At 56.8% G+C, this 25,654-nt stretch overlaps 1 protein-coding gene across 5 annotated transcripts in view; it reads left to right on the top strand.

Moving 5' to 3' along the window:
* Window positions 1–25,085, top strand: part of LOC116937743 (ankyrin repeat domain-containing protein 49) — a 390,193-nt gene extending 365,108 nt beyond the window's left edge. The window contains exons 4-9 of one of the 5 annotated variants that reach the window (XR_012931440.1): window positions 6,414–6,491; window positions 11,416–11,615; window positions 13,054–13,191; window positions 14,388–14,510; window positions 21,974–23,400; window positions 23,522–25,085. Coding sequence is in view for 2 of the 5 variants with exons in the window: in XM_032944843.2 (XP_032800734.2) it covers window positions 4,667–4,673; window positions 6,414–6,491; window positions 11,416–11,615; window positions 13,054–13,191; window positions 14,388–14,510; window positions 21,974–22,177 (750 nt within the window). In the remaining 3 variants the exon portion in view is untranslated. The other 4 variants (XR_012931441.1, XR_012931442.1, XM_032944843.2 and 1 more) reach the window with 4 other exon arrangements.
* Window positions 25,086–25,654: the final 569 nt, after the last annotated feature.

Genomic DNA, 25,654 nt, shown 5'->3' with positions numbered 1-25,654 from the left:
ACGGGGATACAGCCAGAGACACGGGGAGACAGAGAGAGACACGGGGAGACAGAGAGAGACACGGGGATACAGAGACACGGGGAGACAGAGAGAGACACGGGGATACAGCCAGAGACACGGGGAGACAGCCAGAGACACGGGGAGACAGAGAGAGACACGGGGAGACAGCCAGAGACACGGGGAGACAGCCAGAGACACGGGGAGACAGCCAGAGACACGGGGATACAGAGAGAGACACGGAGAGACAGCCAGAGACACGGGGAGACAGCCAGAGACACGGGGATACAGAGAGAGACACGGGGAGACAGCCAGAGACACGGGGAGACAGCCAGAGACACGGGGATACAGAGAGACACGGGGAGACAGCCAGAGACACGGGGAGACAGCCAGAGACACGGGGATACAGAGAGAGACACGGAGAGACAGCCAGAGACACGGGGAGACAGCCAGAGACACGGGGAGACAGAGAGAGACACGGGGAGACAGAGAGAGACACGGGGAGACACGGGGGGACATGGGGAGACAGCCAGAGACACGGGGAGACAGACAGAGACACGGGGAGACAGAGAGAGACACGGGGAGACAGACAGAGACACGGGGAGACAGAGAGAGACACGGGGAGACAGCCAGAGACACGGGGATACAGAGAGAGACACGGGGAGACAGAGAGAGACACGGGGAGACACGGGGGGACATGGGGAGACAGCCAGAGACACGGGGAGACAGACAGACACACGGGGAGACAGAGAGAGACACGGGGAGACAGACAGAGACACGGGGAGACAGCCAGAGACACGGGGATACAGAGAGAGACACGGGGAGACAGACAGAGACACGCGGGGACACCCAGAGACACGGGGAGACAGCCAGAGACACGGGAGGGAGACGGGGAGACAGCCAGAGACACGGGGAGACAGCCAGAGACACGGGGAGACAGAGAGAGACACGGGGAGACAGAGAGACACGGGGGGGAGACAGCCAGAGACACGGGGAGACAGCCAGAGACACTCGGGGACAGACAGAGACACGGGGAGACACGGGGGGACATGGGGAGACAACCAGAGACACGGGGAGACAGAGAGAGACACGGGGAGACAGACAGAGACACGCGGGGACAGACAGAGACACGGGGAGACAGACAGAGACACGGGGAGACAGACATAGACACGGGGAGACAGACAGAGACACGGGGAGACAACCAGAGACACGGGGAGACAGAGAGAGACACGGGGAGACAGCCAGAGACACGGAGAGACAGACAGAGACACGGGGAGACAGAGAGAGACACAGGGAGACACAGAGAAACACGGGGAGACAGCCAGAGACACGGGGGGGGGGGGGAGACGGGGAGACAGCCAGAGACACGGGGACACACAAAGACACGGGGAGACAGAGACACGGGGAGACAGACAGAGACACGGGGAGACAGACAGAGACACTCGGAGACAGACAGAGACACAGAGAGACAGACAGAGACACGGGCGGGAGACGGGGAGACAGACAGAGACACGTGGAGACAGAGAGACACGGGGAGACACAAAGACACGGGGAGACAGAGACACGGGGAGACAGACAGAGACACGGGGAGACAGCCAGAGACACGGGGAGACACGGGGGGGAGACGGGGAGACAGCCAGGGATACGGGGAGACAGAGACACGGGGAGACACAGAGAGACACGGGGAGACACGGGGGAGACAGACAGAGACACGTGGAGACAGCCAGAGACACGGGGGGCATGGGGAGACAGAGACACGGGGAGACAGACAGAGACACGGGGAGACAGACAGAGACACGGGGGACATGGGGAGACAGAGACACGGGGAGACACGGGGGGGCAGACGGGGAGACAGACAGAGACACGGGGAGACAGCCAGAGACACGGGGAGACAGACAGAGACACGGGGAGACAGACAGAGACACGGGGAGACAGACAGAGACACGGCGGGACATGGGGAGACAGAGACACGGGGAGACACGGGGGGAGACAGATAGAGACACGGGGAGACAGACAGGGACACGGGGAGACAGAGACACGCGGGGACACACAAAGACACGTTGGAGACAGACAGAGACACGGGGAGACCCGGGGGGAGACGGGGAGACAGAGACACGGGGAGACAGCCAGAGACACGGGGGACATGGGGAGACAGAGACACGGGGAGACAGAGAGACACGGGGAGACAGCCAGAGACACGGGGAGACACGGGGGGGAGACGGGGAGACAGCCAGGGATACGGGGAGACAGAGACACGGGGAGACACAGAGAGACACGGGGAGACACCGGGGAGACACCGGGGAGACAGACAGAGACACGTGGAGACAGCCAGAGACACGGGGGGCATGGGGAGACAGAGACACGGGGAGACAGACAGAGACACGGGGAGACAGACAGAGACACGGGGGACATGGGGAGACAGAGACACGGGGAGACACGGGGGGCAGACGGGGAGACAGACAGAGACACGGGGAGACAGACAGAGACACGGGGAGACAGACAGAGACACGGGGAGACAGACAGAGACACGGCGGGACATGGGGAGACAGAGACACGGGGAGACACGGGGGGAGACAGATAGAGACACGGGGAGACAGACAGGGACACGGGGAGACACGGGGGGGAGACGGGGAGACAGAGACACGGGGAGACAGCCAGAGACACGGGGGACATGGGGAGACAGAGACACGGGGAGACACGGGGGGGCAGACGGGGAGACAGACAGAGACACGGGGAGACAGCCAGAGACACGGGGAGACAGACAGAGACACGGGGAGACAGACAGAGACACGGGGAGACAGACAGAGACACGGCGGGACATGGGGAGACAGAGACACGGGGAGACACGGGGGGAGACAGATAGAGACACGGGGAGACAGACAGGGACACGGGGAGACAGAGACACGCGGGGACACACAAAGACACGTTGGAGACAGACAGAGACACGGGGAGACCCGGGGGGAGACGGGGAGACAGAGACACGGGGAGACAGCCAGAGACACGGGGGACATGGGGAGACAGAGACACGGGGAGACAGAGAGACACGGGGAGACAGCCAGAGACACGGGGAGACACGGGGGGGAGACGGGGAGACAGCCAGGGATACGGGGAGACAGAGACACGGGGAGACACAGAGAGACACGGGGAGACACCGGGGAGACACCGGGGAGACAGACAGAGACACGTGGAGACAGCCAGAGACACGGGGGGCATGGGGAGACAGAGACACGGGGAGACAGACAGAGACACGGGGAGACAGACAGAGACACGGGGGACATGGGGAGACAGAGACACGGGGAGACACGGGGGGCAGACGGGGAGACAGACAGAGACACGGGGAGACAGACAGAGACACGGGGAGACAGACAGAGACACGGGGAGACAGACAGAGACACGGCGGGACATGGGGAGACAGAGACACGGGGAGACACGGGGGGAGACAGATAGAGACACGGGGAGACAGACAGGGACACGGGGAGACACGGGGGGGAGACGGGGAGACAGAGACACGGGGAGACAGCCAGAGACACGGGGGACATGGGGAGACAGAGACACGGGGAGACAGAGAGACACGGGGAGACAACCAGAGACACGGGGACACACAAAGACACGGGGAGACAGAGACACGGGGAGACAGACAGAGACACGGGGAGACAGCCAGAGACACGGGGAGACACGGGGGGGAGACGGGGAGACAGCCAGGGATACGGGGAGACAGAGACACGGGGAGACACAGAGAGACACGGGGAGACACGGGGGAGACAGACAGAGACACGTGGAGACAGCCAGAGACACGGGGGGCATGGGGAGACAGAGACACGGGGAGACAGACAGAGACACGGGGAGACAGACAGAGACACGGGGGACATGGGGAGACAGAGACACGGGGAGACACGGGGGGCAGACGGGGAGACAGACAGAGACACGGGGAGACAGCCAGAGACACGGGGAGACAGACAGAGACACGGGGAGACAGACAGAGACACGGGGAGACAGACAGAGACACGGCGGGACATGGGGAGACAGAGACACGGGGAGACACGGGGGGAGACAGAGACACGGGGAGACAGACAGGGACACGGGGAGACAGAGACACGCGGGGACACACAAAGACACGGGGAGACAGACAGAGACACGGGGAGACACGGGGGGGAGACGGGGAGACAGAGACACGGGGAGACAGCCAGAGACACGGGGGACATGGGGAGACAGAGACACGGGGAGACAGACAGAGACACGGGGGGACACGGGGGAGACAGAGACACAGAGAGACACGGGGAGACACAGAGAGACAGAGAGAGACACGGGGAGACAGCCAGAGACACGGGGAGACAGAGAGACACAGGGACACAGAGACACGGGGAGACACGGGGAGACAGACACACAGAGAGACACGGGGAGACACACAGAGAGACACGGGGAGACACAGAGAGAGACACGGGGAGACACAGAGAGACACGGGGAGACAGAGACACAGAGAGACACGGGGAGACACACAGAGAGACACGCGCTGATAGGAGCTCACTAACAACAGCACTTGCCCCAAAAGTCTGTTCAGGCTATCCAGGGGGGTCGGGGGATCTTTGTCTGTCTTGCGTGTGCCCTTAACAGGAGCTCGCTGACATCAGCAGGGACTGGAAGCCCGGAGGGACCTCACTGGCTCTTCGCGATGAGCGGTGCGAGGAGTCAGAGAGCCAGAGAGCCAGAACACCTCTCGCACCGGCTCCTTTTCCACTGGCACATGTGACCCGAGCCAGCTTGGCACTGATGCCCCCTCCCCCCCACCCAGAGTTTATCGCCCTCGCTTTGGACGCGAACTCGCACTTGCATCACACACACACACTCACACTCAGTCAGCCACACACTCACACACACACACTCAGTCAGCCACACACTCACACACACACACTCAGTTAGCCACACACTCACACACTCACACACAACAACAACAACCGCCATTCGCCACTAAGTGGCGGTGACGTTACCACGACGCTTGTGCCAGGCTATGTGCACCCTGAGGCCACGTGAAGTGTCGAACGCCCGCTGGCAGGAGGTCACGGGGCAGACCCAGGTGCCACGGGTCGACTGACTGAGATGACTGGCTGATGCACCACCTGTGCCCCCTACTGTGCCAACCTGCTGTGCTTTAGCCACCCGGCGCTCCGCTCGTTGTTGTGAGCGTCGCTCCTCCGCCCTCCGTTGTTGTTGGAGGGCGACTACCTCCAACTGCCCAGTAGCATCCTTCACGAGCCTCCTCCACAGAGGCCGATCTTGACACCGCTGGTACCGCTCATCGGCAAGTCCACTCAGTTCCACGTCCTCCTGTACCACATCACTCCATCTCTTCTCTAGCCCGTGCCGCGCCCGCTTAGCCCCCTCAATCCGGCCGAACAAAAGCTGTTTCGGCATGCGGTGGCTGGGCATGCGGGCTACATGACCCAGCCATCGCAGCCTTGGCCGCCGGAGGAGCTCACCGATGGGACCTTGCCCAGATCTTTCAAGGATTTGTGAGCTCCTCACACAATCCAGTCTGGTTAAACCCAGGATGGATCGTAGGCAGGCCAGCCTAAATGTTTCTAACCAGCGAAGATGTTCCATTAGGGGGGTCCACGTTTCGCAAGCGTAGAGAAGGGAGGGAATGACCGTGGCCGAGAAGACCTGAAGCTTAGTGTGGAGCGACAGACCAGATAGCTTCCACACAGCGTTACGCAACCGATGAAAAGATATTGCCGCTCGACTGATTCGGAGTGAGACCTCTGCTGTTAAACTGGAGCCAGTCATAAGCACACTGCCCAGGTATGGGAAACTCTCCACTCTCTCCACAACTGCCCCATCACCGATTGGGAGTTGTGGGGGTGGAGTGTCCGATGGTACAAAATACCCAGGCAGGTGCTTAGTTTTGGTGGGGCTGATGGTAAGGCCCCACCTCTTAGTGGCACGCTCCAGTCTCAGCAGCAGCGTCTCCAACTCCTCCTCTGACTGAGCAGCTATTACCAAATCATCAGCATACATAACGTGGTTGAGCAATAGGGAGCCATCCCTTGACCACACCCGGGCATCGATCAGCCTCCCACTCACACGCACACTCACCCACACACACACCCACACACTCAGCCACACACACTCAGTCAGCCACACACTCACACACACACTCACATACTCACCCACACACACACACTCAATCACCCACACACTCACCCACACACTCAGTCAGCCACACACTCAGCCACACACCCAGACACTCACCCACACACTCACCCACACACACACTCACACACTCACTCACCCACACACTCAGCCACACTCACACACACTCACCCACCCACTCACTCACCCACACACTCACCCACTCACCCACACACTCACCCACACACTCGTTCACGTGCTCATCCTTTCCCGTGTCTCCTGGGTTCCAGGTGCGGAGCAGCAGGGAGAAAGGAGGCACGGAGTGGGAGAGGAGGAGGAGGAGGAGCCACAGAGAGGGGAGGATCAGGGTGAGTGTGAGTCACACTCACCCACACACTCACCCACACACTCACCCAGACACTCACCCACACACTCACCCACACACTCACCCACTCACTCACCCACACACTCACCCACACACTCACCCACGCACTAACCCACACGCACTCACCCACGCACTCACCCACCTACTCACCCACGCACTCACCCACGCACTCACCCACGCACTCACCCACACACTCACCCACACGCTCACCCACCCACTCACTTACCCACGCACTCACCCACACACTCACCCACGCACTTACCCACGCACTCACCTACACACTCACCCATCCATCCACTCACTCACCCACACACTCACCCACACACTCACCCACGCACTCACCCACGCACTCACCCACGCACTCACCCACCCATTCACCCACCCATCCATCCACTCACTCACCCACTCACCCACCCACCCACACACTCACCCACTCACCCACACACTCACGACGCACTCACCCACACACTCACCCACCCATCCATCCACTCACTCATCCACTCACTCATCCACTCACCCACCCACTCACCCATCCAGTCACTCACCCAGTCACTCACCCACCCTCTCATCCACCCACTCAGCCACCCACTCGCTCACCCACACACTCATCCGTGCACTGTGTGTGTGGTGTGTGTGTGTGCGTGTGTGTGTGTGTGATGTGTGTGTGTGGTGTGTGTGTGGTGTGTGTGTGCGTGTGTGTGATGTGGTGTGTGTGTGTGTGGTGTGTGTGGTATGTGTGTGGTATGTGTGGTGTGTGTGTGTCACTGTGTGTGTGTGTGGTGTGTGTGTGTCACTGTGTGTGTGTGTGTGGTGTGTCACGGTGTGTGTGTGTGTGTGTGTCACTGTGTGTGTGTGTGGTGTGTCACTGTGTGTGTGTGTCACTGTGTGTGGTATGTGTGTGGTGTGTGTGGTGTGTGTGGTGTAGCGGTTAGCGCTACGCTGCGCTATGAACCTGGCGACCCGGGTTCGATTCCCGCTCATGGCCAACACCAGTGACGATTACCTGAACCGGTCCCGGGCTTCCCCTAGGTCGACTCAGCCTCAAATGAGTACCTGGTGCGGTGTGTAAACATTGCCACTAGGGAGACAAAGGCGGTCGGGCGTGGTGCTGGCCACCCACCCCCTCGTGTACCGTTCCGGCCTTCATAGGTGCTCGCTAACAGCACTTGCCCCTACAGTCTGTTAAGGCTACACGGGGGATCTTTGTGTGTCACTGTGTGTGTGTCACTGTGTGTGTGTCACTGTGTGTGTCACTGTGTGGTGTGTGTGTGTCACTGTGTGTGTGTGTCACTGTGTGTGTGTGTCACTGTGTGTGTCACTGTGTGGTGTGTGTGTGTGTCACTGTGTGTGTGTGTGTCACTGTGTGTGTCACTGTGTGGTGTGTGTGTGTCACTGTGTGTGTGTGTCAGCGTCATAGACGCCTGGCCCCAGGGGGCCAGGCGTCTATGACGTCTCCTAGCCAAACCCCAATTGGCGGAGCCAAGAGATTGAATACCTACCCTCGGGGCTACTCCAGAAACAACGAAAAGCCACTACGGGTGGCCACGTGGAATGTTCGAACGCTCACTGCAGAGGAGAGGCTGCCACTCCTCTGTCGGGAGCTGGACCGGTACCGCCTGGATCTATGCGGCATTCAGGAGGTCCGGTGGACCGGCTCTGGCTCCTGCCACCATGAGGGGTGGACAGTCCTCTACTCGGGGCAGCAGACTGCCAAACAACAGGGTGTGGGTCTTCTTTTGAACAAAAGAATGAAGGGGGCGTGGGAGCGTGGCGGTGAGGTGTGGGAAGCTGTAAGCCCCAGGCTACTTTGGGCTCGCCTTCCCATCAACCGGAGGCGAGGAATGGTGGTCGTGGTTACTTATGCCCCCACCGAAGATGAACATCCGTGGAGGGATGCAGGCAAAGCCGATGAGTCAGATGCCTTCTATGACCTCCTGTCACAGGTGCTGGCTAAAGTGGCCCCTCGGGATAGAGTCATCATGTTGGGTGACTTCAATGCCCGAGTTGGTCATGATACTGGCACCTGGTCTGGAGTGATTGGAGGGCATGGGCCAGATCAGCTCAATAACAACGGTAGGAGGCTGCTAGATTTTTGTGCAGCCCATGGGCTTGTAATTACCAACACGCTGTTCCGGCATCGGTGCATCCACACAACATCATGGATGCATGCCGGGTCCAAGCAAGAACATCTGCTGGACTACATAGTGACGAACCAGCAGATGCGAGCCCATGTCCTTGACACCAGGACCTACCGTGGAGCTGATCTGCCCTCTGACCATCGACTAGTCATCTGTAAGATGCGCCTGCCATTCTTCCACTCCGGTGGTGGGTGTACACCCAGGACCCCATTCCGACCTAAAGTGGCCTGGTCTCAGTTATCTGATGAAAGTTGCAAGCGAGAATTTCATCATCGCTTGCGGCTGGGATTGGCATCGTCCCCGACTCCTCCTGATGTCGAGGGTAAATGGGCGAGGTTTAGGACTGTGACTCATGCAGCTGCAATGGCTGCTTTGGGTACGCGGTCCAGACCTCCCGAGAGACCCTGGCTGACAGAGGAGGTGTTCAGGATGGTTGAGAAAAAGCGACAGGCCCACTGTCATCGGCTACAGAATCCCACGTCAGAGAATGAGGAGGCTTACCGCAGCCTTCGCTCGGAGGTTCGGAGAGCCGTGAGGCGCTGCAAGGATGGGTGGTGGTCGCGGGTTGCTGAGGAGATGGAGTCTGCCTCAGTGGCCCGTGATCACAAATCTCTATTTAACTCCATCAAAAAAGTAACCTGCAGCGCCACACCTATTACCATCATTAGGGGAAAAAACGGTGATCCAATCTCCGACCCCCAGGAACAGGTTCACAGATTTGCTGAGCATTTCTGTGAGGTCCTGGGGGAGGGAAAATCCCTCAGCCAGGAAAACATCGTGGCACAAAGTGAGGATGACCCTGCTGAGGCTGCGGTGCCTCAAATATTGGAAGAAGTCACCCCCTGTGAGTGGCTGGCTGAGGTGCCATCTGCTGAGGAAGTATTGAAGGTGATCCGGAGTCTGAGACCAGGAAAGGCAGCGGGCAGAGATGATCTCCCAAGCGAAATGCTGAGGGAGGGTGGCGTTTGTGCACAGACTGCCCTATATGACATCATAACAACAGTCTGGACCACTGGACGGGTTCCGCAGGATTGGAAGGATGCCCTGGTGGTCCCCCTTTTTAAGAAGGGGGACCGCACAGACTGTAACAACTACAGGGGCATCTCACTCCTCAGTGTGCCGGGAAAGGTCCTGGCAAGGATTATTCAGCATTGCCTTGCCAGGCACGCTGAGGAGAGGCTTGCGGAGCCCCAATGCGGTTTCAGGAAAGGGCGGTCCTGCACAGATGCCATATTTTCTGTCCATCTGCTACAGCAGAGGTGTAGGGAATTCCAACAAGACCTACATCTCTGCTTTATTGACCTGGTCAAGGCCTATGATACCATCAGTAGGCCTGGGCTCTGGGTCGTTCATCGTGCTTTTGGAGTACCTGACCCTCTGCTCACGATCATTAAGGACCTTCATGATGGTGAGCGGGCCCGGATAAAACTACGTGGCCGGGAGTCAGAGCCATTCCCTGTACACCTTGGGGTGCGACAGGGATGTCCTCTGGCTCCCACATTATTTAACATCTATTTTGACCACGTAGTTCGTGAAGCCTTCAATAGCTGTACCGGGAGAATCTCCATATGGTACAGATATAATGGGAGGCTAATCGATGCCCGGGTGCGGTCAAGGGATGGCTCCCTATTGCTCAACCACGTTATGTATGCTGATGATTTGGTAATAGCTGCTCAGTCAGAGGAGGAGTTGGAGACGCTGTTGCTGAGACTGGAGCGTGCCACTAAGAGGTGGGGCCTTACCATCAGCCCCACCAAAACTAAGCACCTGCCTGGGTATTTTGTACCATCGGACACTCCACCCCCACAACTCCCAATCGGTGATGGGGCAGTTGTGGAGAGAGTGGAGAGTTTCCCATACCTGGGCAGTGTGCTTATGACTGGCTCCAGTTTAACAGCAGAGGTCTCACTCCGAATCAGTCGAGCGGCAATATCTTTTCATCGGTTGCGTAACGCTGTGTGGAAGCTACCTGGTCTGTCGCTCCGCACTAAGCTTCAGGTCTTCTCGGCCACGGTCATTGCCTCCCTTCTCTACGCTTGCGAAACGTGGACCCCCCTAATGGAACATCTTCGCCGGTTAGAAACATTTAGGCTGGCCTGCCTACGATCCATCCTGGGTTTAACCAGACTGGATTGTGTGAGGAGCTCACAAATCCTTGAAAGATCTGGGCAAGGTCCCATCGGTGAACTTCTCCGGCAGGGAAGGCTGCGATGGCTGGGTCATGTAGCCCGCATGCCCAGCCACCGCATGCCGAAACAGCTTTTGTTCGGCCGGATCGAGGGGGCTAAACGGGCGCGGCATGGGCTAGAGAAGAGATGGAGTGATGTGGTACAGAAGGACGTGGAGCTGAGTGGACTTGCCGATGACCGGTACCAGCGGTGTCAAGATCGGCCTCTGTGGAGGAGGCTCGTGAAGGACGCTACTGGGCAGTTGGAGGCAGTCGCCCTCCAACAACAACGGAGGGCGGAGGAGCGATGCTCAGAACAACGAGCGGTGCGCCGGGTGGCTAAAGCACAGCAGGTTGGCACAGTAGGGGGCACAGGTGGTGCACCAGCAAGTCATCTCAGTCAGTCGACCCGTGGCACCTGGGTCTGCCCCGTGACCTCCTGCCAGCGGGCGTTCGACACTTCACGTGGCCTCAGGGTGCACATAGCCTGGCACAAGCGTCGTGGTGACGTCACCGCCACTTAGTGGCGAATGGCGGTTGTTGTGTCACTGTGTGTGTGTGTGTCACTGTGTGTGTGTGTGTCCCATCTTCTGCTCGACCAGGAGAAACGGAGAGAGATTCCGAGAATGCGGTAGTGGACACGATAGCGGAAGATTATGATGACGACGACGATGACGACGACGATGACGAAGAAGAAGGTGGTGGCGCTGCTGATGATGTTGACGATGACGACGATGACGTCATAGAGGAGGTGAGCGACGATGCGGGATCACGGCTCCTCCAAGCTGCGGCAGCCGGCCGGGTGAGAGGCCCACCAACCCCCCCACCACCACCACCACCCCCCACCATCCACCCACCACCACCACCAACCCCCCACCATCCACCCACCACCCCCCCACCCTCCACCCACCCCCACCACCACCACCCCCAACCACCACCACCCCCCACCACCACCACCCCCACCACCACCCCCCCCACCACCACCCCCCCCCCACCACCACCACCACCACCACCCACCACCACCACCACCACCACCACCCCACCACCACCCCCCCCCCACCACCACCACCCCCCCACCATCCACCCACCACCACCACCCCCCCACCCTCCACCCACCACCACCACCAACCCCCCCACCACCACCACCACCAACCCCCCCACCACCACCACCACCCCCCCACCCTCCACCCACCACCACCACCCCTCCACCACCACCACCACCCCCCCACCCTCCACCCACCACCACCACCCCCCCACCACCACCACCAACCCCCCCACCACCACCACCACCAACCCCCCCACCACCACCCCCCCACCATCCACCCACCACCACCACCCCCCCACCATCCACCCACCACCACCACCCCCCCACCCTCCACCCACCACCACCACCAACCCACCACCACCCCCCCACCATCCACCCACCACCACCACCCCCCCACCCTCCACCCACCACCACCACCCCCCCACCCTCCACCCACCACCACCACCCCCCACCCTCCACCCACCACCACCACCAACCCCCCCACCACCACCACCACCCCCCCACCATCCACCACCACCGCCCCCCCACCAACCCCCCCACCACCACCACCACCCCCCACCATCCACCCACCACCACCCCCCCACCACCCTCCACCCACCACCACCACCCCCCCACCCTCCACCCACCACCACCACCCCCCCACCCTCCACCCACCACCACCCCCCCACCATCCACCCACCACCACCACCCCCCCACCCTCCACCCACGACCACCACCCCCCCACCCTCCACCCACCACCCACCACCCCTCCACCCACCACCACCCCCCCACCATCCATCCACCACCACCACCCCCCCCCCACCACCACCACCACCCCCCCACCACCACCACTACCCCCCACCCACCACTACCACCCCCCCACCCTCCACCCACCACCGCCCCCACCCTCCACCCACCACCACCCCCCACCCTCCACCCACCACCCACCACCACCACCCCCCCACCCTCCACCCACCACCACCACCCCCCCACCCTCCACCCACCACCACTCATCTGAAACTTGTCTCTCTCCATGCCCCTCTCTGTCTGTGTGTCCCACCCACGTACCGCCCCCCCCCCGTGACCCCTCCCCCCCCATGCCCCTCCCCCCCATGACCCCTCTCCCCCGTGACCCCTCCCCCCATGCCCCTCCTCCCCCCACCCCCATGTGTCCCTCCCCTCCCCTGTGACCCCTCCCCCCCCATGCCCCCCCCAGCTGGTGGAGCTGCGCTCCCTGCTGGCCATGGACCCTGCCCTGGTGCTGGCTGCTCGTGACTCTGACGGCTATGGGGCCCTGCACCGTGCAGCCTCACACGGTCACCGCCGCTGTGCCAGCGCCCTGCTGCACGCCGGGGTCAGTGGGGGGGGGGCGGGGGGGGGAGACAAAGGCGGCCGGGAGTGGTGCTGGTAGCCACCCACCCCCCCGGTGTGCCACAGTGCCGGTAGCCTTCACGGCACTTGCCCCAGCAGCCTGTTAGAGGCTACACGGGGGAGCTTTGTCTGTGTCTACCTTCACAGGTGCTGCTGCTACTCGCTACTCACAGCACTTGCCCCTACAGTCTGTTAGAGGCTACACGGGGGACCTTTGTCTGTGTCTACCTTCACAGGTGCTACTCGCTACTCACAGCACTTGCCCCTACAGTCTGTTAGAGGCTACACGGGGGACCTTTGTCTGTGTCTACCTTCACAGGTGCTGCTGCTACTCGCTACTAACAGCACTTGCCCCTACAGCCTGCTAGAGGCTACACGGGGGACCTTTGTCTGTGTCTACCTTCACAGGTGCTGCTGCTACTCGCTACTCACAGCTCTTGCCCCTACAGTCTGTTAGAGGCTACACGGGGGAGCTTTGTCTGTGTCTACCTTCACAGGTGCTGCTGCTACTCGCTACTCACAGCACTTGCCCCTACAGCCTGTTAGAGGCTACACGGGGGAGCTTTGTCTGTGTCTACCTTCACAGGTGCTACTCGCTACTCACAGCACTTGCCCCTACAGCCTGTTAGAGGCTACACGGGGGACCTTTGTCTGTGTCTACCTTCACAGGTGCTGCTGCTACTAACAGCACTTGCCCCTACAGCCTATTAGAGGCTACACGGGGGACCTTTGTCTGTGTCTACCTTCACAGGTGCTGCTGCTACTCGCTACTAACAGCACTTGCCCCTACAGTCTGTTAGAGGCTACACGGGGGACCTTTGTCTGTGTCTACCTTCACAGGTGCTGCTGCTACTTGCTACTAACAGCACTTGCCCCTACAGTCTGTTGAGGCTACACGGGGGACCTTTGTCTGTGTCTACCTTCACAGGTGCTGCTGCTACTCGCTACTCACAGCTCTTGCCCCTCCCCCTTGCCCCCCCCATTGCCCCTCCCTTGCCCCTCCCCTTGCCCCCCCTTGCCCCTCCCCTTGCCCCCCTTGCCCCTCCCCTTGCCCCTCCCTTGCCCCTCCCCTTGACCCCCCTTGCTCCTCCCCTTGCCCCGCCTTGCCCTGCCTTGCCCCTCCCATTGCCCCTCCCATTGCCCCTCCCCTTGCTCCTCCCCTTGCCCCTCCCCCCCCAGGCGGAGGTGGGGGCTCGCACCAATGACGGGTGGACGCCGCTGCACTGCGCCTGCCGCTGGAACCACGTGACCCTCGCCTCCACGCTGCTGCAGCACGGGGCCGACGTCAACGCACGCACCAACGTACGCACACACACAGTGTACACACACAGTGTACACACACAGTGTACACACACAGTGTACACACAGTGTACACACATAGTGTACACACACAGTGTACACAGTGTACACACACAGTGTACACACACAGTGTACACACAGTGTACACACATAGTGTACACACACAGTGTACACACACACAGTGTACACACACACAGTGTACACAGTGTACACACACAGTGTGCACACACAGTGTACACACACAGTGTACATAGTGTACACACACACAGTGTACACACACACAGTGTACACACACAGTGTACACACACACACAGTGTACACACACACACAGTGTACACACACACAGTGTACACACACACAGTGTACACAGTGTACACACACAGTGTACACACACACAGTGTACACACACAGTGTACACACACACACAGTGTACACACATAGTGTACACACACACACAGTGTACACACACACAGTGTACACACACACAGTGTACACACACAGTGTACACACACACACACAGTGTACACACACAGTGTACACACACACACAGTGTACACACACACACAGTGTACACACACACAGTGTACACACACAGTGTACACACACAGTGTACACACACACACAGTGTACACACACACACAGTGTACACACACAGTGTACACACACACAGTGTACACACACAGTGTACATAGTGTACACACACACACAGTGTACACACACACAGTGTACACACACAGTGTACACACACACAGTGTACACACACACAGTGTACACACAGTGTACACACACACAGTGTACACACACAGTGTACACAGTGTACACACACACAGTGTACACACACAGTGTACACACATAGTGTACACACACACACAGTGTACACACACAGTGTACACACATAGTGTACGCACATAGTGTACACACACAGTGTACACACACAGTGTACACACACAGTGTACACACACACAGTGTACATACACACAGTGTACACACACAGTGTACACACACAGTGTACATACACTGTGTGTGTACACACACAGTGTACACACACCACACACAGTGTATACATACACAGTGTACACACACAGTGTACACATACACAGTGTACACACACACACACAGTGTACACATACACAGTGTACACACACACACACAGTGTACACACACAGTGTACACACACACAGTGTACACACAGTGTACACACACAGTGTACACACAGTGTATACACACACACACAGTGTACACACACAGTGTACACACCGTGTACACACACAGTGTACATACACAGTGTACACACAGTGTACACACACAGTGTACACATACACACACACACAGTGTACACACACACAGTGTACACACACAGTGTACACACACAGTGTACACACAGTGTACACACACACAGTGTACACACACACAGTGTACACACACACACACACAGTGTGTACACATAGTGTACACACACACAGTGTACACACAGTGTACACACATAGTGTACACACAGTGTACACACACACAGTGTGTACACATAGTGTACACACACACAGTGTACACACACAGTGTACACACACACAGTGTACACACACACACAGTGTACACACACACAGTGTACACACACAGTGTACACACACACAGTGTACACACACAGTGTACACACACGCACAGTGTAAACACACAGTGTACACATACACAGTGTACACACACACACACAGTGTACACACACAGTGTACACATACACAGTATACACACACAGTGTACACATACACAGTGTACACACACACACACAGTGTACACACACAGTGTACACACACACAGTGTACACACACACACACAGTGTACACACACAGTGTACACATACACAGTGTACACACACACACAGTGTACACACACAGTGTACACACACACAGTGTACACACTCACAGTGTACACATACACAGTGTACACACACAGTGTACACATACACAGTGTACACACACACACAGTGTACACACACAGTGTACACACACACAGTGTACACACACAGTGTACACACACAGTGTACACACGCAGTGTACACATACACAGTGTACACACACACACACACAGTGTACACACACAGTGTACACATACACAGTGTACACACACACACAGTGTACACACACACAGTGTACACACACAGTGTACACACACAGTGTACACATACACACACACAGTGTACACATACACAGTGTACACACACAGTGTACACACACGGTGTACACACATAGTGTACACACACAGTGTACACACACAGTGTACACATACACACAGTGTACACATACACAGTGTACACACACAGTGTATACACACACTGTACACACACACACAGTGTACACACACACAGTGTACACACACACAGTGTACACACACAGTGTACACACACACACACAGTGTACACACACACAGTGTACACACACACACAGTGTACACACACACACTAGTACACACACAGTGTACACACACACAGTGTACACACAGTGTACACACACACATACAGTGTACACACACACACAGTGTACACACAGTGTACACACACACACAGTGTACACACACAGTGTACACACACACACACAGTGTACACACACAGTGTACACACATACACAGTGTACACACACAGTGTACACACAGTGTACACACACACGTGTACACACACACAGTGTACACACAGTGTACACACACACATACACACATACACACACAGTGTACACACACACAGTGTACACACACAGTGTACACACACACAGTGTACACACACAGTGTACACACATACACACGTACACACACAGTGTACACACACAGTGTACACACACACATACACACGTACACACACAGTGTACACACACACACACAGTGTACACACACAGTGTACATGTACACACACAGTGTACACACACACAGTGTACACACACACAGTGTACACACACAGTGTACACATACAGTGCACACACACAGTGTACACACACACACATACACACAGTGTACACACAGTGTACACACACACACAGTGTACACACACACAGTGTACTCACACAGTGTACACACACACAGTGTACACACACAGTGTACATACACACACAGTGTACACACACACACAGTGTACACACACACACAGTGTACACACACAGTGTACACACACACACAGGTTACACACAGTGTACACACACAGTGTACACACACACAGTGTACACACACAGTGTACACACACACACAGTGTACACACACACAGTGTACACACACAGTGTACACACACACACAGTGTACACACACACAGTGTACACACACAGTGTACACACACACAGTGTACACACACACGTACACACACAGTGTACACACACAGTGTACACACACAGTGTACACACACACACAGTGTACACACACACACAGTGTACACACACAGTGTACACACACAGTGTACACACACACACAGTGTACACACACAGTGTACACACACAGTGTACACACAGTGTACATACATACACGTGTACACACACAGTGTACACAGTGTACACACACACAGTGTACACACACACAGTGTACACACACAGTGTACACACACACAGTGTACACACACACACACAGTGTACATACACACACACAGTGTACACACACACAGTGTACTTACACACACACAGTGTACACACACACAGTGTACACACACACACAGTGTACACACACACAGTGTACACACACACACACAGTGTACATACACACACACAGTGTACACACACACAGTGTACACACACACAGTGTACACACACAGTGTACACACACAGTGTACACACACACAGTGTACACACACACAGTGTACACACACAGTGTACACACACACAGTGTACACACACAGTGTACACACACAGTGTACATACACACACACAGTGTACACACACACAGTGTACACACACAGTGTACACACACACAGTGTACACACACAGTGTACACACACACACAGTGTACACACACAGTGTACACACACAGTGTACATACACACACAGTGTACATGTACACACAGTATACACACACACACAGTGTACACACACAGTGTACACACATAGTGTACACACACACACAGTGTACACACACACACAGTGTACACACACAGTGTACACACACAGTGTACACACACACAGTGTACACACACAGTGTACACACACAGTGTACACACACACAGTGTACACACAGTGTACACACACACGTGTACACACATACACACAGTGTACACACATACATACAGTGTACACAGTGTACACACGTACACACACAGTGTACACACACAGTGTACACACACACACACACAGTGTACACACACACAGTGTACACACACACACAGTGTACACACACACACAGTGTACACACACACAGTGTACACACACACACACAGTGTACACACATACACACACACAGTGCACACACACACAGTGTACACACACAGTGTACACACACACAGTGTACACACACATACACACACAGTGTACACACACACAGTGTACACACACACACAGTGTACACACACACATACACACACAGTGTACACATACACACACACAGTGTACACACACACAGTGTACACACACACAGTGTACACACACACACAGTGTACACACACACATACACACAGTGTACACACACACAGTGTACACACACACACAGTGTACACACACACACGTGTACACACACACGTGTACACACACACACATACACACACACACAGTGTACACACACACACACAGTGTACACACACACAGTGTACACACACACACACAGTGTACACACACACAGTGTACACACACACACAGTGTACACACACACACACAGTTTACACACACACATACACACGTACACACACACAGTGTACACACACACGTGTACACACACACACAGTGTACACACAGTGTACACACACACACAGTGTACACACACAGTGTACACACACACAGTGTACACACACGTGTACACACACACACACGTGTACACACACATACACACACGTGTACACACACACACGTGTACACACACGTGTACACATACACAGTGTACACACACACACAGTGTACACACACATACACGTACACACACACACGTGTACACACACACACAGTGTACACACACACAGTACACACACAGTGTACACACACACACGTGTACACACACAGTGTACACACACACACGTGTACACACACAGTGTACACACACAACAACAACAACAACAACCGCCATTCGCCACTAAGTGGCGGTGACGTCACCACGACGCTTGTGCCAGGCTATGTGCACCCTGAGGCCACGTGAAGTGTCGAACGCCCGCTGGCTGGAGGTCACGGGGCAGACCCAGGTGCCACGGGTCGACTGAGATGACTGGCTGGTGCACCACCTGTGCACCCTACTGTGCCAACCTGCTGTGCTTTAGCCACCCAGCGCTCCGCTCGTTGTTCTGAGCGTCGCTCCTCCGTCCTCCGTTGTTGTTGGAGGGCGACTGCCTCCAACTGCCCAGTAGCATCCTTCACGAGCCTCCTCCACAGAGGCCGATCTTGGCACCAATGGTACCAGTCATCGGCAAGTTCACTCAGCTCCACGTCCTCCTGTACCACATCACTCCATCTCTTCTCTAGCCCGTGCCGCGCCCGCTTAGCCCCTTCAATCCGGCCAAACAAAAGCTGTTTCGGCATGCGGTGGCTGGGCATGCGGGCTACATGACCCAGCCATCGCAGCCTTGCCTGCCAGAGGAGCTCACCGATGGGACCCTGCCCAGATCTTTCAAGGATTTGTGAGCTCCTCACACAATCCAGTCTGGTTAAACCCAGGATGGATCGTAGGCAGGCCAGCCTAAATGTTTCTAACCGGCGAAGATGTTCCATTAGGGGGGTCCACGTTTCGCAAGCGTAGAGAAGGGAGGGAATGACCGTGGCCGAGAAGACCTGAAGCTTAGTGCGGAGCGACAGACCAGGTAGCTTCCACACAGCGTTACGCAACCGATGAAAAGATATTGCCGCTCGACTGATTCGGAGTGAGACCTCTGCTGTTAAACTGGAGCCAGTCATAAGCACACTGCCCAGGTATGGGAAACTCTCCACTCTCTGCACAACTGCCCCATCACCGATTGGGAGTTGTGGGGGTGGAGTGTCCGATGGTACAAAATACCCAGGCAGGTGCTTAGTTTTGGTGGGGCTGATGGTAAGGCCCCACCTCTTAGTGGCACGCTCCAGTCTCAGCAGCAGCGTCTCCAACTGAAATATGTAACTCGTACACACACACACACACTCGTACACACACCGCTGCACCACCGCTCCCCGACAACCTAATCAACAACAACCTAATCAACAACAACAACCGCCATTCGCCACCGAGTTGGTGGCGACGTCACCACGGCGCCTGCGCCAGGCTAGGTGCGCTTCGAGGCCGCCGTCCACGCGAAGTGTCGAAGGCTCGCCGGCACGGGGCGGACCCACGTGGCTCCGTCCCCAGCCCTGACGATGCTGCTGCTGCTGTTTATTTGTAGTCTGCGGTGTCTCTCTCGTCATTGTCATCATCATCACGGTGGCTAGGAGATGTTGACGACCTCGCCTGGTCTACAGGAGGTCGTGGGTTCCATCCCGACCCTGACGATGCCGCACTGCCCCCCCCACACACACCCCGCCCACACCTCATCTTAACCCCGCCCACACCACGCCCACACCTCATCTTAACCCCGCCCACACCCCGCCCACACCCCTCCCAAACCCCACCCACACCCCGCCCAAACCACGCCCACACCTCATCTTAACCCCGCCCGAACCCCACCCACTCCCCGCCCACACCCCATCTTAACCCCGCCCACATCCCGCCCACACCCCATCTTAACCCCGCCCACACCTCATCTTAACCCCGCCCACATCCCGCCCACACCCCATCTTAACCCCGCCCACACCTCATCTTAACCCCGCCCACATCCCGCCCACACCCCATCTTAACCCCGCCCACACCCCGCCCACACCCCATCTTAACCCCTCCCACACCACATCTTAACCCCGCCCACACCCCGCCCACACCTCATCTTAACCACGTCCACACCCCATCTTAACCCCTCCCACACCTCATCTTAACCCCGCCCACACCCCTCCCAAACCCCATCTTAACCCCGCCCACACCTCATTTTTACCCCGCCCACACCCCGCCCACACCCTTCCCACACCCCACCCACACCACGGCCACACCCCATCTTAACCCCTCCCACACCCCATCTTAACCCCTCCCACACCCCATCTTAACCCCTCCCACACCCCATCTTAACCCCTCCCACACCCCCATCTTAACCCCGCCCACACCCCATCTTAACCCCTCCCACACCCCATCTTAACCCCTCCCACCCCCATCTTAACCCCGCCCACACCCCCGCCCACACCCCATCTTAACCCCGCCCACACCCCCGCCCACACCGCATCTTAATCGTTCGCTGCCTACCACGTCCGCCGTTCCGCTACCAGGGCCTCCAGACGGCGCTGCACGTGGCGGCGAGCGAGCGGGGGTCGGCCCGCACCCTGGAGCTGCTGCTGGGGACGCGCGGCGTGGAGACGGAGTGGCGGAACCGAGCGGGGGACACGGCGAGGCAGCTGGCTGAGAGGGCCGGCCCCAACGCCTTCCTGTTCGAGGTGGCGGACGCCTGCGTCAACTCCACCCCAGAGACCTGAGAGAGAGCGGGGGGGAGGGGGGGGAGGGGGACTGGGAGCAGGCCACACCGTCACTGACCCCCTACCACTCACACCCCAGAGGCTAGAGAGTGTGTGGGAGCAGGCCACACCGTCACTGACCCCCTACCACTCACACCCCAGAGACTGTGTGTGGGAGCAGGCCACACCGTCACTGACCCCCTACCACTCACACCCCAGAGGCTAGAGAGTGTGTGGGCCAGGCCACACCGTCACTGACCCCCTACCACTCACACCCCAGAGACTGTGTGTGGGAGCAGGCCACACCGTCACTGACCCTACCACTCACACCCCAGAGACGACAGAGTGTGTGGGTTAGACCACACCATCACTGCCCCAACCACTCACACCCCAGAGGCTAGAGAGTGTGTGGGTCAGGCCACACCGTCACTGACCCTACCACTCACACCCCAGAGACTGTGTGTGGGAGCAGGCCACACCGTCACTGACCCTACCACTCACACCCCAGAGGCTAGAGAGTGTGTGGGTCAGGCCACACCGTCACTGACCCTACCACTTACATTCCAGAGACTAGAGAGTGTGTGGGTCAGGCCACACCGTCACTGACCCTACCACTCACACCCCAGAGACTAGAGAGTGTGTGGGTTAGGCCACACCGTCACTGACCCTACCACTCACACCCCAGAGACTGTGTGTGGGAGCAGGCCACACCGTCACTGACCCTACCACTCACACCCCAGAGACGACAGAGTGTGTGGGGTCAGGCCACACCGTCACTGACCCCCTACCACTCACACCCCAGAGGCTAGAGAGTGTGTGGGTCAGGCCACACCGTCACTGACCCCCTACCACTCACACCCCAGTGGCTAGAGAGTGTGTGGGTCAGGCCACACCGTCACTGACCCCCTACCACTCACACCCCAGTGGCTAGAGAGTGTGTGGGCAGGCCACACCGTCACTGACCCTACCACTCACACCCCCAGAGACTAGAGAGTGTGTGGGTCAGGCCACACCGTCACTGACCCCCTACCACTCACACCCCAGAGGCTAGAGAGTGTGTGGGTCAGGCCACACCGTCACTGACCCCCTACCACTCACACCCCAGAGACTGTGTGTGGGAGCAGGCCACACCGTCACTGACCCTACCACTCACACCCCCAGAGACTAGAGAGTGTGTGGGTCAGGCCACACCGTCACTGACCCTACCACTCACACCCCCAGAGACTAGAGAGTGTGTGGGTCAGGCCACACCGTCACTGACCCTACCACTCACACCCCCAGAGACTAGAGAGTGTGTGGGAGCAGGCCACACCGTCACTGACCCCCTACCACTCACACCCCAGTGGCTAGAGAGTGTGTGGGCAGGCCACACCATCACTGACCCTACCACTCACACCCCAGAGACTAGAGAGTGTGTGGGTCAGGCCACACCGTCACTGACCCTACCACTCACACCCCAGAGACTAGAGAGTGTGTGGGTCAGGCCACACCGTCACTGACCCTACCACTCACACCCCAGAGACGACAGAGTGTGTGGGTCACGCCACACCGTCACTGACCCCCTACCACTCACACCCCAGAGGCTAGAGAGTGTGTGGGTCAGGCCACACCATCACTGACCCTACCACTTACATTCCAGAGACTAGAGAGTGTGTGGGTTCAGGCCACAACATCACTGCCCGTACCACTCACATTCCAGAGACTAGAGAGTGTGTGGGTTCAGGCCACAACATCACTGCCCGTACCACTCACATTCCAGAGACTAGAGAGTGTGTGGGTTAGGCCACACCGTCACTGACCCTACCACTCACACCCCAGAGACGACAGAGTGTGTGGGTTAGGCCACACCATCACTGCCCCTACCACTCAAGCCCCAGAGACTAGAGAGTTAGTGTGTGGGTTAGGCCACACCATCACTGACCCTACCACTCACACCCCAGAGACTAGAGAGTGTGTGGGTTAGGCCACACCGTCACTGACCCTACCACTCACACCCCCAGAGACTATCGAGTGTGTGGGTCATGCCACAACATCACTGACCCCTACCACTCACACCCCCAGAGACTAGAGAGTGTGTGGGGATCAGGCCACACCGTCACTGCCCCTCCAACCCAACCGCGCCACGGCAGACTCCCCCTGAAACTCTGCCGGGCGGCATCAACGCCCCGCTGGGTGAAGACGCCCCCGGGGGCCGGCCCAGGGTCACGCTGGTGGCGCTCGGGTGGTCGGGGAACGCCTTGGAGACTCGCCCCCAGGAAGAGCTGGAGTCTGTCGCCAGGGATAGGGAGGTCTTCGCCTCACGAGATGCGCGAACTTTCTACCGAACTTAATGAAGTTCGCACGGCAGAATGTCTCCTGAACTTAATGAAGATTTACAGGGTGGAATTCTCTTCTGAACTTAATCAAGATTACACGGTTAGATTGTCTTCTGATGTTAATTAAGATTTACAGGGTGGAATTATATTCTGATCTTAATTAAGATTTACAGGGTGGAAATCTATTCTGATCTTAATTTAGATTACACGGTGAAATTATATTCTGATCTTAATTAAGATTACAGGGTGGAAATCTCTTCTGATCTTAATTAAGAATACAGGGTGGAAATCTCTTCTGATCTTAATTAAGTTTACACGGTGAAATCTCTTGTGATCTTAATCAAGATTACACGGTGAAATCTCTTCTGATCTTAATTAAGATTACAGGGTGGAAATCTCTTCTGATCTTAATTAAGATTACAGGGTGGAAATCTATTCTGATCTTATTCAAGAATACAGTTAGATTGCCTTCTGATCTTAATTAAGATTACACGGTGAAATCTCTTCTGATCTTAATCAAGATTACACGGTTAGATTGTCTTCTGATCTTAATTAAGATTACACGGTGAAATCTCTTGTTAACTTAATGAAGATTAAACGGTGGAAACGTTCAACCTTCGTCGATTCTGGTTCACTCTTGAATCGGGGTTCTTGGACAGAGTTTTGTAAACGTCGTCTGAAATTGAAGTAAGAGTTTGTTATTAATAAGTTAACTTAAATAAACATGATGTTTTTAATGCCAGGTGTTAAAATGAATGAAACAACCCCTATGTGTCCTGACTTTTTGGCCACCCTGTACAATAACAACCCAATGTGTCCTGACTTTTGGGCCACCCTGTACAATAACAACCCCTATGTGTCCTCACTTTTGGGCCACCCTGTACAATAACAACCCCTATGTGTCCTGACTTTTGGGCCACCCTGTACAATAACAACCCCTATGTGTCCTGACTTTTGGGCCACCCTGTACAATAACAACCCCTATGTGTCCTGACTTTTGGGCCACCCTGTACAATAACAACCCCTATGTGTCCTGACTTTTGGGCCACCCTGTACAATAACAACCCCTATGTGTCCTCACTTTTGGGCCACCCTGTACAATAACAACCCCTATGTGTCCTGACTTTTGGGCCACCCTGTACAATAACAACCCCTATGTGTCCTCACTTTTGGGCCACCCTGT

This window comes from Petromyzon marinus (assembly GCF_048934315.1).
Source record: "Petromyzon marinus isolate PM22_M1 ecotype Great Lakes invasive population chromosome 67 unlocalized genomic scaffold, UKy_Petmar_22M1.pri1.0 chr67_unloc.6, whole genome shotgun sequence".
NCBI classification, from domain to species: Eukaryota; Metazoa; Chordata; class Hyperoartia; order Petromyzontiformes; family Petromyzontidae; genus Petromyzon; species Petromyzon marinus.
The sequence above is the reverse complement of the archived record's forward strand: the minus strand, read 5'-3'. Positions and strand labels throughout refer to the sequence as shown.